This window comes from Octodon degus, unplaced genomic scaffold, assembly GCF_000260255.1.
Source record: "Octodon degus isolate 3935 unplaced genomic scaffold, OctDeg1.0 scaffold00087, whole genome shotgun sequence".
Classification (NCBI taxonomy): Eukaryota; Metazoa; Chordata; class Mammalia; order Rodentia; family Octodontidae; genus Octodon; species Octodon degus.
This window is the reverse complement of record NW_004524663.1, coordinates 9,714,577-9,732,631: the sequence shown is the minus strand read 5'-3', so window position 1 is coordinate 9,732,631 and position 18,055 is coordinate 9,714,577. Positions and strand designations below refer to the sequence as shown.

The following is an 18,055-nucleotide window of genomic DNA, read 5'->3' as shown; positions in this document are numbered from 1 at the left end:
GGCACTTCAGTAGGAAAAGAATACCCAAAGCTTATGGAGTGCTCACTGTGTACGCACACTACTTGAAGCACGTTCCATACATGGATTCACGTGGCACTACACTCAGTATGATGAAAGTGTGGATGATCATCACCCTGTTTTCCAAAGAAGCGTACCTTCAACTTCCAAAGGGGCACAGGGAGTTTAAGGAACTCGCCCAAGGCCACACAGCTGGTTAGCAAAACCGTTCTGGGACCTGGCCTCTGGATTCCTGGATAGGCTTGGTGAGGCGTTTGAGATCAGACTGTAAGTGCTAATTGTACGACTCGACTTCTTGTGCACCGTGCTCCCAGGAGCGCATTCTACAGCACAGAGCAATGTAGGCTAAGTGGATACCTGATTCCACGAGCAATAAATTATACCCAATTGTGCTTGTGCTTGTATTTTAGTTTTTCAATGTAAGGTTTATGTACTTAACAAATGTATCTGCTCTCTTCCCATGAGATCGTTAGAAAATTTGTTAAGGGAAGAGCAGTAAAATGTGCTTACATTTTCATTTTGGTTTTCTGGGCTAATTGTAGATGGTCTTTACTTAACACCCTTGCTGTACTGAGTCTCTACGGAGCAGAGCAGCTCCCAGTTAACTTGGCAAATCATTATAAGAGAGAACAGTAGGGTCAGCCTGAGAACTCTCTACTAATTAGTTGATAATTGATGTACCATAGCTGACTGATGGGACTTTAGGATAGAAACCCCAGCAATACTGGATCTTTCCATCTTTATGAGGTAGCTGAAAGCTGTGTGATTGGAATAAAACTTGGTATCAGGAAGGGTCGGTGATAGGAGCAAGACTGAGGCTTCCTATACAAACTCTTCGCCAGTGAGTGGTGTAGAAAGGAATTTGACAGTGTTTGCTGTCTCCGGGAGTCAGTAGGACTCCTTGTAATGCAAGTATGAGATGAGGGAAGGCTGTTGGTTCTGAGGAAAATCTGGGGCTGTGGGGAGGCTGGAAGAGTGTTGGTGTGAAGGTTGCCTTTTTGTGGGATGCACATGGGAGATTCAGGATGAACACGATGGCCAGATGGTGGGAGGATGCCTGATTCATGGCAATCTCCCTGGATTTGTCTTTGATCTCTTTGTTGGCTTAGTTTGGAATGGAGTCAGAAGATAGATTTTATATACTGCCTCTCATGTTTAAAGTTGATGTCCCAAATATTGATGAATTTAAAATCTTTCGTTTTACTAATTTCCCACTCTCAGTCTCCTGTGCTGTTTGCTTACCTTGTGGTTCATGGGTTGCTCTGGTCTTTGCCTGCTCCTGTACCAGAGTAAGCTTGGATAAGCTGAGCTTTTAATGGAATTTTTGGTTACCTGCAGTTGCGTGAGTTTGGATTGGAGCCTGGCATTTAAATCAGGTTCTGTTAGCTTTCTGTTCCTGTAACTAAATACCTGACATGATCAACTTAAAAGGAATGCTCAAACTAAACAATGGATGTTCAGATTTTTAAAATTTATTATGGTAAAAGACACATCATCACTAGTCCCCCTCCAAGTAGTGCCCCTTACTTCTAACAAGTTTATTCCATTGTTCTTATTTTCTGAAGAAGTTCTGGAAGTCCTGTTTCATGAGTGCCTTTACGATCTGTGACCAAAACTATGGTGAATGTTGCTGCTGAATGCCATTTGGGGGAAAGTCAGCTCATAGAAATGTTATGGTGTGTTGCCATCCACCTTATTCACAAGGTCTGGCGTCATGTGATCTCTGGCCCTGCCGCAAAGCCAAAGTGACCATGAAACCCAAACATTGTGAATTGATTCAGGACACTGAGGCGGCCGTAGCAGCATAACCAAAGGCAATCATGAGAGAATTTACAGAACTGCTTCAGACAGTGGCAAGAAGGATGGAGTGAGTGTGTTTAAAGTGAAGGGGTGGGGGTATTTTGAGGGATTAATGGTAATCAGTCTTTACCTGTAATACATGAAAATTTTTGACGATTAACCTTATTTTTTTTATCCTATCTTATATAAAGGCAGAAGTTTTATTTTACCTTATGACTTCTGAAGTTGCAGTCCATTATTGTTGCTCCTGTTGCTTTCAGGAACATTACAGCAGACAGTGGAGCGTCCCGTAAACTCAGTGCTCTTGGAGCCTGAGGCAGGAAGATCAGCAGTGGGAGGCCAGCCTGGGCAGCTTAGTGACTTACCAGAGTGCTGACTCAAAATCAGAAGTGAAAAAAGGGCTGGGGATATAACCCAGTGTGAGGGCCCTGGGTGCAGTCTCTGCTAACACACACATAGAGAGACAGAGACAGAGAGATGAGAGGGAGCGGGAAGGAGGGAGAGAAGGAAGGAGGAGGAGGAGGAGAAGGAGGAGGAGGAGGAGGGAAGAAGGAAGAAGAAGAGGAGGAAGGGGAAGGGAAACAGAAGGAGAAGAGAGATTGGTCCCCACAGTCCTTGTTGCAGTGACAGCTCCAGGAATCTCAGACTTCACACTGGGTCCCCTGTCCCAGGAGCACCAGGCTACACACCAAGCCCCCGACACATGGGCCTCTAGGGCTCATAGCAGACCCGAACTGTAGCACAGGCATTCCTACCTAAGCCAGGTTTCTGCGCTCTGACCCCTCACTTCGTTGTGTTCGGTGTTGGGTCCCTCATGTACTGCATCTTCTCTTCCTTCCTCAGGACAGTGTACGTTTCCTACCTTGTTACCACCCTACTATATCCTTTTAATTCATGTGCTTATTCATGTCTTACTTACTGGTTTTTAAAAAATATTTATTTATTTGGTAGAGGGTCTTGCTATGCAGCTCGGACTCCGAGTGACCCTCCTGTCTCACCCACCCCAGTACTGGGATTAGAGGCCTGTGCCACCACACCTGGTGTGCCTGGGGTTCTGCAGCTGGCACAGCATGTGGCGCTGGGGATCGAACCCGGGTCCTTGCGCTTGCCAGGCAGGTGCTTATACCACTGAGCTATCTTCCCAACCCCAGCTTATAGGTTTTTAAAGTATGTCCTCTGGAATGCTGGTGGACATTAGTTGAGTCCTAGGTGAAAAAAGCCCTCCCCAAGTGTGTTTTGTGTATTATTTGTTTTTCTGAAAGATTTATTATAAGCATCTGCAATTTTTAAAGGCTCTAAGAAACTGGTAAGAAGAAGACATGTTTAGTTATTAGAGTTTTTCTAAGTCATTTGATTGTTGACATCTCCATGAACTTTCTTTGCTTATCATCTAAAACCTTTGGATACCCTGAAGAACTTCAGGAGATAGCTTTGTGGCTAGTACTGTTTTTCATTGAATTATCTGTTGCACAGTGATTCATCTCCCTTCTCTGAACTCCTGACTATGATTTCACTTCATGCCTAATACTGTACTATCCAGGCATACTGTCTTAATTTTCCTGAGCCTGTCTTACTGCTTAGGAACTGTAAGTTCCATGGAAGCAAGACCCTATGTCCGGCATTCCTTTTCTCTCCATGGCTTTTGTGCAGTTTTGAGCATTTGTAACATTTGCCAAGTTGAACATAGGAAGAGAGATTGCATTCAGATTCTCATCCTCTGGAGTTCTAGCCACTTAACTGTGCCTTACTGTATGTCACTGAGGTGCAGCACACGCTCACATGTTCTCATTATGCTGTTGGTGTTGAGACAAAGCACTATAAATCCAACAGAACACTGCATAACAAACCTAGTATGTTAGGTATGTAGGAGTTCCATATTTCTAGTTCTAGGGAGGAGGGTGAGTGGAAGCTGGGATGAGTGACCCAGTAGCCTTTTGACCAGTTCTTGCATGGGGCTGGGAGTGAAGCCTGCCTTGCCTTTACCTATTTGGTGAAAGGCACACACTTTTTGAAGTTCTTACAATGTACCTGATGTTTACTCCATTGGAGAGGAGAAAAGGAGCTCAGATACATACAATGCCTTGCCCTAGACTATGTACCTGATTATTGATTAGCTTCTAGGTTCAGTCCTTAGTACAACAGAACAGCAGTATGGTCAGGTATGGTTCTGCACACATGCAATGCTGGCATGTCTGAGGGGCAGGCAGAGTGCAAGTTGAAGGCCACAGTGGGCTACATAGTGAGTTTGAAGCCAGCCTGGGCTACACGGTGAGACCCTGTCTCAAACAACAACAGAAAGAAGTGGGGAGAGAGAGAGAGAGAGAAAGAGAGAGAGAGAGAGAGAGAGAGAGAGAGAGAGAGAGCAAGCAAATTTCTAGGCTCTAACCCAATCCCACCTACATTTTATGTATGCTTCAAAGTTAGATGTGTCATTTCAGTATTAGTGTAGAAGCATTATTCTTTGTTATAATAGATGTACTTTATTCCAATGCTTTCTTTCTGTTAAGAATAGAGGGGGTAATGTGCGTTTAACTCTCATTGATTTTAGAATAATACATATTCATGTTTGTATGAGCTTAGAGGAGCACGAGGAAGGATACACATTAGATGTCCAAGTGGAATATTTTAAAGGATTAGTACTGTGGGGGGGGGATGAGCTCTTTGTTTGACTCACTTCTCCATTTATTTGGCTTTTAAAAATGCTCATTCACAAATACATATTCTTTTGAATTTAAAATGTCAACATAGGTAACTCCAAATTAAAGATAGCTAGTACATTTTAGATAGTGTTTGATACATGCTAATCTAATACACTTTTGGGATACAATGCGTGTACTCTGCTTACACACCCAGTTTGGAATCTCGGAGTACCTTTTCTCCCTGGCACACGACAGGATGGTAGGGCATAGTTGTGCAAGGTAGCTCAGTGGATCTACAGACTGGACCCCACCTAACTGAGGGCATGTTGTCAGGACAAGCCGCCTAGGTAAGGCTTACACGAACCCTCTGTGAATGAGAATAGTTCTGAGAAGAAGAAAACAGACATTCATGCCCTTATTCTTCCTGATGTGGCAGAGAAAGGTTGGGTGTGTACTGAGATACTATTCTCCTTAGAAAATATGGAGTTAGGAGGAGGTGTGGCCATGATTTGGGATACACACATTAAGTCATCATTTCCCCTCTTGAGGCTCAGTTTGTATTACATAGAAGATTGTTCTGTGACACCACAAGGACACTAGTAGCAAAAACTGTGTTTGCTCCACTCTGAACTGGCATATCTTGGGTGTTGGTTCCCACTAATCCCTGAAGTGACCCCATAGTGTGTGTGCTACAGAGATTCCTTGTTTACCAGTTGAGTTAAGATCCTGTGCCAAGGTCCTTAAATCAACAGGTTGCTAAGTAAGGAACTGTATATAGTATGCTTGTTACAATATTCAGAGCAAAGAAATCTCAAAGGAAACTCCCAAGGTGATGAATTCTTCTATTTGCGTAACTTTTGCATGCAGTACTGTAAAGTATAACAGAACCTAAACTACTGTATAGTACCATCAGCAAAAATTATAGTACTATATAAATAAGATATGCTAAGAAAAAGAAACTGCAGTTCTAAAAATGTATAGAACTGTATCCAACCGAAGAGTTTATCCTGTTATTAAATAGGTAAGCCATTAAGGAATACCTGCATTACCTTTTTTCTAGAGTTGAAGATTCTCAGATGTATAATTAATCTAATCAGTGGCCAGAGTTCTGTACCTTAGCTAGCTGGACAGGCCAGATATTTTTTCCCAGGCAAAATAATGATACTTTCCAGTAGCATTTGAATTTTTTATTTTCTACTTTTACTTTTGAAGCTGCTATTTTGTATTAGGCACTTATTTGGATTAATTAAAGGAATCCTTGCCAGTTGTGTGCATCCTTCAAGACTCAGAACTAGAAGTGATGGGAAAAATTGGGCCTAAAAGTTGTAAAAATTTCATTTAAAAATGACCTGAGGGTCTGGGTCAGCGCAAGATCCTGAGTTCAATTGCCTGGTACTAAAAAAGAAAAAAAAATAATTAAGTAAAGAAATAAAATAAAAATGACCCAAATTGGTGTTCAACCTGTCTTAATTTATGTTCACTGGGGAAAAAAAGGCCAGTCTGACATGAAACATGTGTGCCTAGTAAAAGCTTTACTGAGGGAGCCAGATGCAGAGGTGCACAGCTGTGACCCCGGATACTGTAGGCTGAGGCAGGATGATCACGCATTTGATGGCAGGCTCAGCAACATAGCAGAGACTGAACTCAAAATAAAACATAGAGGCCTGAGGGTATAGCTGACTGAGTGCGAAGGCCCTGAATTCAGTTCCTAGTACTGCCACCCCCCCCACCACGCCACTGCCACTACCCCTATGAGAAAATTAACCGAGAAGTTTTAAAATACTTCTTTTCCTGCCAGGCTTTTTTTTTCTTTTCAGTACTGAGGAGTTTTGACATTATAATTTTTTTCCTCCAGTAAAATGCTCTTGAGATATTTGGCTAGTCATTTATACCTTAGCTAAGATAAGCAGACTCTTTCCTAAAACATTGGGCTGAAAGAAGTACAGTGGAGGTGAGGGAAGAGAGTGGCCATAAAACCTATCCTTCCTTTCAAGGGAGGACGTGTGTGTGTGTGTGTGTGTGTGTGTGTGTGTGTGTGTGTGTGTGAAAGTCTTGGGTAAGATTAACTTACAGTCGCTGGGCACTCAGGAGAAAAGCAAACAATATACACTTGAAACGGTGGTACTAGAGACAAGTTCTTCAGTAAAATTTAGTTGTCACAGTGCATTTTGTGACCCTTAGCCACGAAAAATCAATTGGGCTGAATGAAGAGACACCGCGGGGAAAATAGTAAAGCAGGCTCTTGTGTGTGTGTGGGGGGGGGCGCGAAGTGGCATAAACTTGGCACTCGGTGTGGCCTCTGGGCCATTCCTGTTCTTGTTCTACATCTTGGCCACTTCGAACTAAGCAGATTGGCCTTGCCACACCCTTCTGCTATGATGTTTCTTTTTGCCTTGGAACCAGCTGACTAGGGATGGATGGAATCTTCTGAACCTGTGAGCTGAATTAGACTTCTCCTTTTGGTGGTGGGTGGCAGCTCATTAAGTGCCAGGTTCTAAAATGCGTTAGATCTTCTAATCCTCTAAGCAACCAAATGAATTGACTGCTGGTGTTAGCTCCATGTCAGAGTTCAAGTCTAGGCGCTAAACTGAACTTGCCCTAGGTGACGCAGCCTGTCAGCAGCGGAGGCGGGTTCCGCACCTGTTGCCCTTAACCTCTGTGCTACATTCTGTTAGCCTCTCACTTCTTTTCTTCCTCTAGTGTTTGTGCTTTTCCATCCGTCTTCATTACCCTGATGTCCAGTGATTTGCTGATCCATCCTTGAAGAGCAACTTGAGTGCATCTCAGAACCTTGCTTTGCATGACCTCAGATGAATTATTGATGATGTTTGAATACAGATAGTGTATTACATACTATACCAAGCCTAAATGTCTTGAATTTCATGATTTTTTTATGGTTATATATTCAGGGAGAAAAGGCATAAAATCTGTAACTTGCTTCTTAGATGGCTTAAAAATTGATAATAAAATAAATTAGGTATAGAGAGCTATGTAGACCATTAGGTAAGGTTGCAGTTCATTTTGTTGTACTTGCCTCTTTTCTGTAGGTTTTTAAATGTTTTAAAATAGTCCTTGATGAGAAACAAATCCTCTGATATGTGCAGGTGGTGAGACATATATTCATATATGCTAACTCTTTTGTTCTTCAGAACAGGCCTATGAGTTGGTTGCTGTTACTGCCCCTGTCTTAGCTCAGGACCCCCAAAGCACAGACACTGTAAGGACTTTGTCCAGGGTCACCCAGCCAGTGAGGGCAGGAGGCAGGACTCCAACACTGACATGTATATATCTGTTTTCAAAACATTTGCATATGTATTAGTGGGAACTGTGTAGAAATTTCTGTTTTACAATCGTTTTGGACTTATGAGAAGTGATTTTGCTTGACTCCCTGGAGCAGGCGTACATGTTGTATAATAATGGTTGGTTTGCCATGTCTTCGTGATCGGGCAGTGAGCGCTCTGGGAGGCTGTCCCTCTCTCTGTCACCACACACTGCCTGGTCCAAGGCCGACCATTTGATGAGTATCCCTGAATGAACAATGACAGCCAAAACAGCTTTGATTACTTCTCTTGTCTCTTTTCATATATATTTCACTTTGTTATTTCTCCTATCTAGATCAAGGGGTGGACATTGTCACGAAGGATACATCCTCATCAGTGGTAATTGTAACATAATCAACTATTTGATTTCAAAAGAAACCATTTCACTAATAAACACATTAATTTAAATCATGCCTCTTAACAAGATGACCTCTCAGTTCAGAAACTCAAAAATGTAACCCATTTGGGCTCTCCACCAGCATGCAGTGATTTGGGCTAGAAAGTATGTGGTACTCAGAATGCCATCCTCTCAGATCCTTGTTTGAGCAGTAAACACATTTTAAAAACACATCGTGTTGTCTCTAAAAATAAGCGATATTTTAAAATGAAAACCAGTGCAAAAAAAGTTGGCACATCTGGTAGTTAGAAAAGTTGTACGGTTTGTTTGTAGAGAACGACAAGCCAAGGAACATTCAGACTTGGCCAATTGCAAACTTCTCTTCTATCTGTGATGACACCTGGTTTAGAAAAAAATTGGCTGCAGGCTTAAAGCAGAAAGAACATTGGAAACGGGCAGAGAATTAAACACCATCATTTACTATCTTGTTTTGTGCAAGGAATTATAAAGAACCGTTTTCTTTTTACTTTAAGAAAAGAATGGAACAAACAAGTAAAGGCAAGCGTGAAACAACATAGCAGTAAAAGTCGCATCTGTTGAATACCTACTGTGTGCTAGACAATGTGTTGAGTCCATTAGATTTGTTGTTGATACTAGGTGCACAGAAACCGTATGAGGTGGTGATGTTTTTCTTCCTGTTTCACAGATAATAGACAGAGAAATAAGGCACAAAAATTCCAGTAACTTGCCCAAGTCACACAGCTAGCCTATCCCAGACAGGCAGTCTCCATGGTCCACACTCCAAAGCACTGCAGAAACCTGAAGGTGTTCATTATGCCTGGCATTTTGAAAAAGAATTAGGAATGAGATTGTTATATTGAGGACAGTGGCTCTTGGTCAGACAGCTGCTTGCCTCACTTGTGAGACAGCTGATGCCATTTTCCAGAACATTCTCGTGGTTGCATATAAATATTATGTGTTCCTAAGAAATTCACCACTCATCCTCCTGCTTCAAGGCTGTCATCTTTGATGCTTGTCAGAAGCTGTCACTCTTCTATGGTTCGAAGATGTTAAAGGTGTATGAGTGAATTTAAAAATAGAAAGAGGTAAAGTAAAAATGATGAATATATCGGGTAGGGAAAGACTAATATTTCATTATTATAGAAAAAATCTAATTATAATAATCCTGAGTAGAGGATTATATAGGTTTTCCTGACCAGTATAAAATGTGTTTTCTACTAGCTTTACCTTCCACTCAACCTAACAACCTAGTAAGCATATCATGGAGAGACATCAGTAATTTGATGCAGTCAGAGACTTTTTTAAGTGACATTGTGTTTTTAAAATTTTTTGTTTATTTGATACACAGTCTTGCTACAGAGCTCAGACTCATAGTGATCCTCCTGTCTCAGCCTCCCCAGTGCTGGGATTATAGGCCTGCACCACGATGCCCAGTCTGCGGGCCTGTACGGCATGCTTAGTGTTCTAGGGTCAGCACAGCATGTGGTTCCTGGGATTGAACTCGGGTCGTTGCACTTGCCGGGCAGTTGCTTAGACTGCTGAGATATCTCCCCAGCCCGAAATTGTGTTTTTAGAAGAGAATCAGACCTCCATGTTGGTCAGTTGTTAATATTCACTATAACTTTCAAAATTTTTTCACTCCTTTTTTTTTAAATGTATTTAGTACAGTCTCACTATGTAGATTGGACTCGCCATCTCAGCATGCCCTGGGAGTGGGACTGGCAAGGCAAGCAGGGGATCGAACCCTGTCCCTGCGCCTGCCTAAGCAGGTGCTTTAGTTCGCTGAGCTATCTGGTCAGCCCTTCATTCTTAAGTTTATTGGGCAGTGTTTGCTGTGTACTAATAGGCCGAGGGTTGAGTGGGTAAGGATGAAGAGATTCTCAAAAACTTTGTCTTTAAAAAGCAATAAAGTATAAGGGCACTCTGAGACAGTGATTGAGACTGGGTGTGGTGGCACATGCCTGTAATCCCAGCACTTGGGAGTCTGAAAACAGGAGGATCACTAGAACTCTGATCTACGTAGTGAAACCCTGTAGACCTTGTCTTAAATACAGAAAAAAAAAAAAAAACAGTAAAGTATAAAAAGTCATATATGATAGGCAGGTGAACAGTTAAGTTCTCTGTCACTTTCCTTGTGCCAAGGCAGCTGTGTTACAGAAATGAAAGTAAGAATTTGTCACATTCACCCAGTGGGCCATGAGGAAGGGAGGCCTTAGAGGAGGAAACCTTTGATTGAGTAAAGACTTTAGAGATACAGAGCTGCTCATTAGGCCAATAAGTCAGGTCAAGGGTGAAGAGCATGAACAAGACAAGGATGAAAATAACATTTTCAGTGATCATATAGGTATTTATCAATTCACAGGCACATTTTCTTCTATCACCCTCAGAAACTGGACACCATGCTAAGTTCAATTAGTTGTTCATGTTCTTACATAACATAAGAGTATTCCTCACAGTATGTGGCATTTTAAGGTTGAATAATTTTTTTAAATTAATTGTATTGAGAAAGAAATAGCAATGAGACAGTTTCAAAACAGGTTAGTAAGACAGTTATAATAATTAATACATTGCATATTGTTGTCTTCATAGTAGTTCTTCGTACTACAAGATGCAGACATGATAACTTGTCTAAACACTATTAGTACAAGTCTTTCTTCTCATTAAATTAAGAGAAAGTAGCTGTATATCTATCCTATTTTGTATATACAGTTGTATGTCTTTCTTTGTGGTCAGGTAGTATTTCTTGGGTGTGGTCTTTTGGCTGCTGTTGTCTTTGTTTACGGGGAGATGGATATTAACACTTTTTTTAAAGAGAAGAAACAGGCATGAAATGTTTGAATTCTTTGTATGAATAAAGGCATTCTGTTTGATGGGATACTTGACATATCTGATGTTGCTGTTAGTACCAGTAGCTAGTAATAATGGAACCTGGGGAGACCATTCAGGTGTCCTATGTACTGGTCTAGGTTCTGAGCCATCATGTTGCTTTTTTCTAAATTGAAAGGAAAGTTTGAAATGCAAATGAATTGGGGTTTATAAAGATAATTCATTTATGATGCATGGTACAGAACTATATCCACTGCCCATGGCGTCAAGATGAACACAGTGTTTTCTGAGTTGTGAAAACAGAATATCGATGCCTAATCATTGAAAACACTGGAAGATGGGTCAGGCTGTGGCTGAGGTTCTGGTTAGTATATTTAAAAAAAGAAAATAAACAGTTTCCATTGCAACTAATGTTCTTACTAAGTGCCTATAGAATAGCTAAGCATCCTAGACCCCAGCTTAAGCACTTACTCATATCAGCTTCTGCTATCATTAAATCCTTGTGTGGCAGTGGACTAGTTGATTGCCACATGGATTTTCTGGAAAGCTGGACTAACACAGGGCTCCTGCCAGCTCCTGAGACTGTGATTCTACCAGCATTTTTGAAATGTGGTTGTATTGATGGGTACGTGATGACACTCCATTGCCTTGTTTGTCCTTTGGTTTTAGGGATTCATGGGAGAAAATGTTAGAAAACAGGTGAAGGCATGTTTTAGTTGTTGATTTAATTTTGGGGGTCATAAAAAAGGAAATGTTGCCCATTAACGCTAAAGAAATTATAGTTTTTATGTAGTTACTGTGTAGACAGTAGACAGTATACTGCCTACCTGTGTTGCTCCTAAATGTGTCAATAAAAAAGATAAGAAATTGAGTGAGAAAAGTTTAGAGCCTAGTGTGTAAAAAATTGACATCATATTTATTTGTATTTTTTACAAGAGGGAATAGAGTGTAGTTATTGATACTTGACCAGGTAGTTGACAAAAAGTATTTGAAAAGCACATCTTTGTATACAGAATGTCTAGAATGACTCAATTATTATTATTATTTTTGGTAAACAAGTCTTGGTTGTATTTGCTTTTTTTCCTTTTCACTTTTCCATAGTGACAGATTTCTTTTCCCTTTGGGTATGTACCAAATTTTTCTATACTGGCGGCTTTTAACTAATGAAAAATGAATATTTGTGTCAAATTTAATCACAATTGCTTTTCAAAGAAGTATTTTCTGATTTTCTCATTCTGATTTTTTTTAAATGGGGTATAATTTCAATGCCAATGCTCTGGGATGAAGACTAAAAAAATCAAATTTGGAAAGACACAACCAGATTACATCCTTTAAAGAGGCTTTTTGGAAGTCCAGGTTTGGAATGAAATAAACCAGTTAAACAGGTTTTTTCAGCAGTGTCAACTTTCCTTGTTGGATGATTCAAGATGTCAGCTATTCTAGGGAAAAACAAAACAAAAAAACAAAACAAAACAAAAAAAAAAACTCTGTTTGATACAGCTAATTTTATTTACTTGTCACCTTAGCCATGTCAGTAAGGATATTATATGACTCTCAGTATAATTCTCAGAATACAATTCTCCCATGGAAGGCGTAAAATTTAACCACATTGTGAATGAGTGGCGATTACGGAAGAATTTCTATTGTAGCACTGTGGCTTTTTCAATGAAATTAGGGAAAGCTCTTTTTGGTATTGTCAATACTAAAAAAAGAAAGAAGATCCAAGGACTGTCTCTAAAGATGGGTCCTGATGTGTGTGCACATATGTGTGTTTACTGATTGCTGATGTAAGGGACATGAAAGCTAACCTGATTCATTTGTTTTTAGGGGCTCTTGGCTTTGGGCCTCAGTGCAAGTCCATTGGAAAAGGCAGCTGCAACAATCTAGTGGTCACCAGCAGTCCCATGATGGTTCAGCGACTGGGACCCATTTCACCTCCAGCAAGCCAGGTCTCTACAGCATGCAACCAGATCAGTCCTAGCTTACAGAGGGCAATGAATGCAGCCAACCTGAATATACCTCCTTCAGATACCAGGTCTCAAGTTACTTTTTATTCCCCCCTTCTTTATGGTATAATCACACCCTATGAGTGTTCTCCTTTCTCTTCCTGAACAGGCACACACACTCACACTTACATACATATATACATTCATATATTCTTATTCTCATTCTCCTCTCTCTCGCTCTCTCTCTCTCCCTCCCTCCCTCCCTTCCTCCCTCCCTTCCTCCCTCCCTTCCATCCTCCCTTCCTCCCTCACTCAACTTTTCCAAAGGGAATGTGTCTAAAAACTAAGTGTGTGCTATCCTATCCTCTTAACTGAAAAGAATGGTTTGATACCTGCTGTCTTGTACTGTGAGTGAAGTAAATGCCCAGTTTGAGATTCTGGACATTCTGTAAATTTGTAATTTCCTGATGAAGCAGGTCATGCCTGTCACACACCTATCCTGCCTGCTAGGTTGTCAGTATCTACACTGTAGAGTGTCTAGGCTCCTTTCAAACTGGTTTGTAAATCCGTCCTTCTATCCATACACCCATTTACTCAAGTATGTATTGAACACCAACTATCTGCATAGTCCAGTAGTCATAAATTTAGGGTACTTAAACCACATACCAGGTATGGTCTTTTGCATGGGTTGACCATAGAGGGGTTAACATCTGTTTTCTTTTCCTTTTTTTTTTTTTTTTTTTTTGCATATTTGATTCCTTACCATAATTTCATATCCTTAAGGCTAGGATTAGTAGGGAGAATAAAGGCAGAAATCATGAATTTTAAGACTTTATGATATGTCTGGAAAGACATATTTTATGTCTAAGTTATACAACATTTCGACACAATGTCTGATTAGGTGGCAGAATAAGTAGGTAGAATAAATGCCATGCAGCCAGCTCCATTGGGAAGAATTGAATAGGAGAGAGAAATCACTTCCTCCGATACATTTTTCACTTTCTCACGGCTGATGTGGAGAGGGGATAAAACTCCCCAAAATACTATACAATATTTAAAGTCTATTTCTCTTAGAAGTTAATTATTTCATTTTCCAGGAGTTATTGTCTTAGAAAAATATAATAGAATTTTTTGTGTGTCTGAGTCCTGGTTCTGCTGTAACTGTGATCTGACAAAGGAGTTGTACTCTCTGGGTCTCAGCTTCCTCTTCTGGGGGCTGTCGCCTACTAAAGAACCTTGCAATTGCAAGACCCTGTTGCTTCCCCCTTGTTTGCCTCCTGCCCCTCTTTTCCTTTCTTGCCTTCCTGCACTATCCTCCCAGCTGCCATTTGAGACTCTGAAATCATAGTTCCTGGATCATTTATTTATGCCAATTTTTTCATGAGGTGGAAACTTGTTTTTCAGCTGAGACTTTTTGTGATGGGAAGCTGCTGTCATTTTCTCATTGATGATTTTGCCTTGAGGGACTCCTCAGACTTGCTGAGTGCTGCATGTAAAATTAACTGTGCTCCTGGGTGGGTGTCACTGGAAAGCCTTCAGCTTCCTGTCTGTGGCAAGTCCAGCCCATGCCTTGCAGGCAGAGGCATAATTAATGGAGAAGCTGATGGTAGGCGGAACACAGGCTGCTTAAGCCATGTACCTCATGCAGTCCCTTTCAAGGGTCAGCCAGACAGGGGTCATTAGCTCAGTGTTTTCTGGCATATTTGCTTCCTTAGCATAATTTTATATCCTTAAAAGACAAAACCTTAAAAAATACACTGACAAGTGTTTCTGACTCTGCATTCTGTGAGCCCTTCTATGGGAAATTTTTTTTTGCAAACTAAACAAAAGAAAAAAAGGAGTTAAGGAGTGGCCTGGTGAAGGGTGGAACCTACTTTCCGCCATGTGGAAAGAGTGCATATTATTTGAAATCTTCAAATTGGTTGGTGCGTTCCATCCGAGGAGAGGCAGAGTCCACCTTGAAGACGTTCAGCAGTCTAGAGACGCAGAGAGTAGTGAAAGAACCAGCATAGTTTTATCTGTCAGGCCTGCTCAGGGTAGATGACAGCAGGAGAAGACACGAATGCTTCGTCTAAGATGTCTGACTTAGGAAAAGCTGAAAACTTAACTTGTGGGCTTTTTTTTTTTTTATTACATATGTAATTCTTATATACTGCAGAAAATGAGGACGATATGGAAAGACATTAGGCAGTAAATGGCAGTCTTCCTGAGTTCTGTCACCCAGACAAGCCATAAGTGGAATTTGATGTACGTTTATCCAGTTATATGCAAACCCATATCTGATAAGCATTTATTGTCCACTAAATGGAACTATTAGTGACACAGTTATTACTTTGTTCAGTTTATGTATTATAAGCTCTTGTAATAAAAATCAGCAGCAGCTTCCCATAACAGTTTCTTCCATCTCCCCAGTTTCATCTTACAAAGATAGTGTATAAATAAAATTGTAATTCTTATCAGGACTGGGGATACAGCTCAGTGGCATAAGCACCTGCCTGGCAAGTGCAAGACCTGAGGTCTATCCCTGGTACCAAAAATCAATAAATAAAATAAAATAAAAAATAGAATAAAATGAAATTGCAATTCTTCTCAGTTTTTTATTACTGAGCATTTTGTTATTTTCTCCTATTTTTTTAAAATAGTACTTTATTGTATAAACTTGTTTAAATCTTTCATTGCACATTTCTGGTTAGAGAAATAAATTCTTAGAAGTAGAATTTGCAGAGTTAAACCAAAGGTACAGTTTATTTTCTTCTTCTTTTGGCGGTACATGGGATGCTCTATCTCTGTGCTAAATGCCCAACCCTACTTAAGTATGAATTTCTATATTACTAAATTGCTCAGGCTAGCCTAAAACTTGTGATACTTCTGCCTCAGCTTTCCAAGTAGCTGGGATTAGAGCACACGCCAGTGGGCCTAGCAGAAATGTATCATTTGATGGTCTAAAATAGTGCTGCTCAAAAGACTTGATTGCTTATAGGTTCACCAATAGTCCAGGAGATTGCTTGTTTTTCCAGACTATATCAGTATTAAATATTACTATTTTTATGTGTGGAAAATTTGAGATATAAAATATCTTACATTAATATGTACTTTTAAATTATTGATAGTGAATAGTTTTATGAATTTATTGTCAGCATTTTTCTTTTGAATTTATTTGAGCATATTTAGCTCATTTTTTCTTTCTTTATTTTTTTTGGTGGAATCAGGGATTGAACTCAGGCCCTTGTGCTTGCCAAGCAAGTGTTTATTCATCTGAGCTATCTCCCCAACCCCCATATTTAGCTCTTGGGATGCTCATTTTGTAAAAAGTGCTTGCTTCTTTCTTGCCTCTGTTAGAATCTGTTTTTTTATGCTGTGTATTTGCTTTGATTAATTTCCCAAACAGTTTTGACTAGCTGGCCTTAGTGATAAACGTGAACTTTATCTTATTATCTTGAAGACACAGCAGCAAGTCTCAGTTCAAGCGTCTGTAAAACTGTGTATCACAGAACCCATCTCGTACAATTTTCCTAGAATGACAATGCTGAGGTACTGATACAGTAACTCTGTGTATTGGTTTCAGGTCATAGTCTAGCAGACATTGGGTGGAAGAAATGCTATGCTACTTTTTAAAGCTACATAGTTTTTAGTTTTTTCCAGTCATTGCAATTCCGCATTTTATGACTAAATGCTCATACGTACTGCACATATTATACTAATTGAAGATGTAATGAGCCAAGACACAGAAAGTCTAGATGATTTGTCCAGTATCACTAGCTTGTCAGTCAACAAGTTTGCCCGTGACCTAATAATGTCATCCTATATCCAAAAAGGCACCTCATGTGATTTATCTTCTAAACCAGAAATTTGGAGGCCACTGTCCTTTTGTTTGTTGTATGTCCATAAAGCTCAGAGGAGGCCAAGGGCTCTAAGGATGACTTTGCGCTCTTCCTGAGTTCTCCCATTTTAAAAATCCATTCTGTGTTCACAGGGAATACTACTTGTTCTGGGAGATTTGCTGAAGTATGAACATAAAAACTTCCAGATAGAGTAGGATTGGTTTACTATTCCATGATCTATGTATATGTCACACACACACACACACACACACACACACACACACACACGACAGTATGAGGACTCCACCTGATTTTTAAGCTAGAACTTTGAACCTTGGCAGTGAGCCAAACAGTTCAACCTGATAAGCCCACCTCAGGCTTCCTGAGGTTGGAGGTCTTCCTTCACCAGAGACCCTAATCATTTTTGCTGTTGATTTCTAATTGTTGTTTCCATATTGGTTGTATTTTGTTTGAGATATATCTTGTCCCCTTTCACATATAGTTCCAAATAAAGCAGTCCCTAGAAATGCTATCCTTGGGATCTGTTGAACATATGGACATAGAGCTGGCTCTCAGTATGGTGACACAGTTTTCTGGTCTGTTTGTCACTTTCTTCCCCAAGGCCCTGGTACGTGCAGTGGCGGGAATTATAGGCGAGAATCCTTAGCAACCTTCACCTTCATCCAACGAATTATTCCAGAAAGAACTGAAACTTGGTGCTCCAGCCATACTGTTGTGACATTAAGCCTGCTGTAGCAAGCCTTTCAGTCTGACAGAGTAGTTTAGACCACATGTGGGGTACCCTGTGAGGACCACAGCAGAGAATGCGTGGATTCAGCCAGTCTTTGCCTATTAGACAGCTTCATTGTACTGCACTGTCTCTTGCCACTCCTGCCTCCCTTTTGGTGTTACTGGGAGGAATTTCACAGAACCTTACTTTTATTCTTTGTATAGTAGAGGTTGTTAAAGAACTTACCTCACGTGCTGTACCAAATAATATATAGGGAAAATGCTTCTTGAGCTATAAACAATGCGTAATTATCATTCCGATGATTATTCACTTTATTAATAATAATCAGAATCTTTTTTTTGAGGACTTGGTAGCTACTGGGGAGATAAAAAAATCATCCCTTCTGCTAAAACGCTTTGAATTTTATTGAAGACGATCCCACAGCTGCTGCAAGGTGTGAGGCAGCCACTATATAACTGTTTTAGAAAGAGGATTCTTACTGAGAGGTAGTGTACTGGGGAGAGATTTCATGCCTTAGGACTCTGAAAGATTAAATGGTTTGGGTAATTGCATAGGCGGAAGACTGGCTGCTTCTAG

The 18,055-nt window shown here is 40.4% G+C and overlaps 1 protein-coding gene across 9 annotated transcripts in view; it reads left to right on the top strand.

Moving 5' to 3' along the window:
- Glis3 (GLIS family zinc finger 3) overlaps nt 1–18,055 on the top strand; it is a 445,783-nt gene that overhangs the window by 132,125 nt on the left and 295,603 nt on the right. For 5 of the 9 annotated variants that reach the window (XM_023721942.1, XM_004637184.2, XM_023721941.1 and 2 more), the window contains one exon: nt 12,789–12,996. The exons of the other annotated variants lie outside the window; for them this stretch is intronic. In XM_023721942.1, the coding sequence (XP_023577710.1) occupies nt 12,866–12,996 (131 nt within the window). In that variant the 5' untranslated portion in view covers nt 12,789–12,865. The remainder of the gene's footprint in view (nt 1–12,788; nt 12,997–18,055) is intronic. 9 annotated transcript variants of the gene reach the window in all.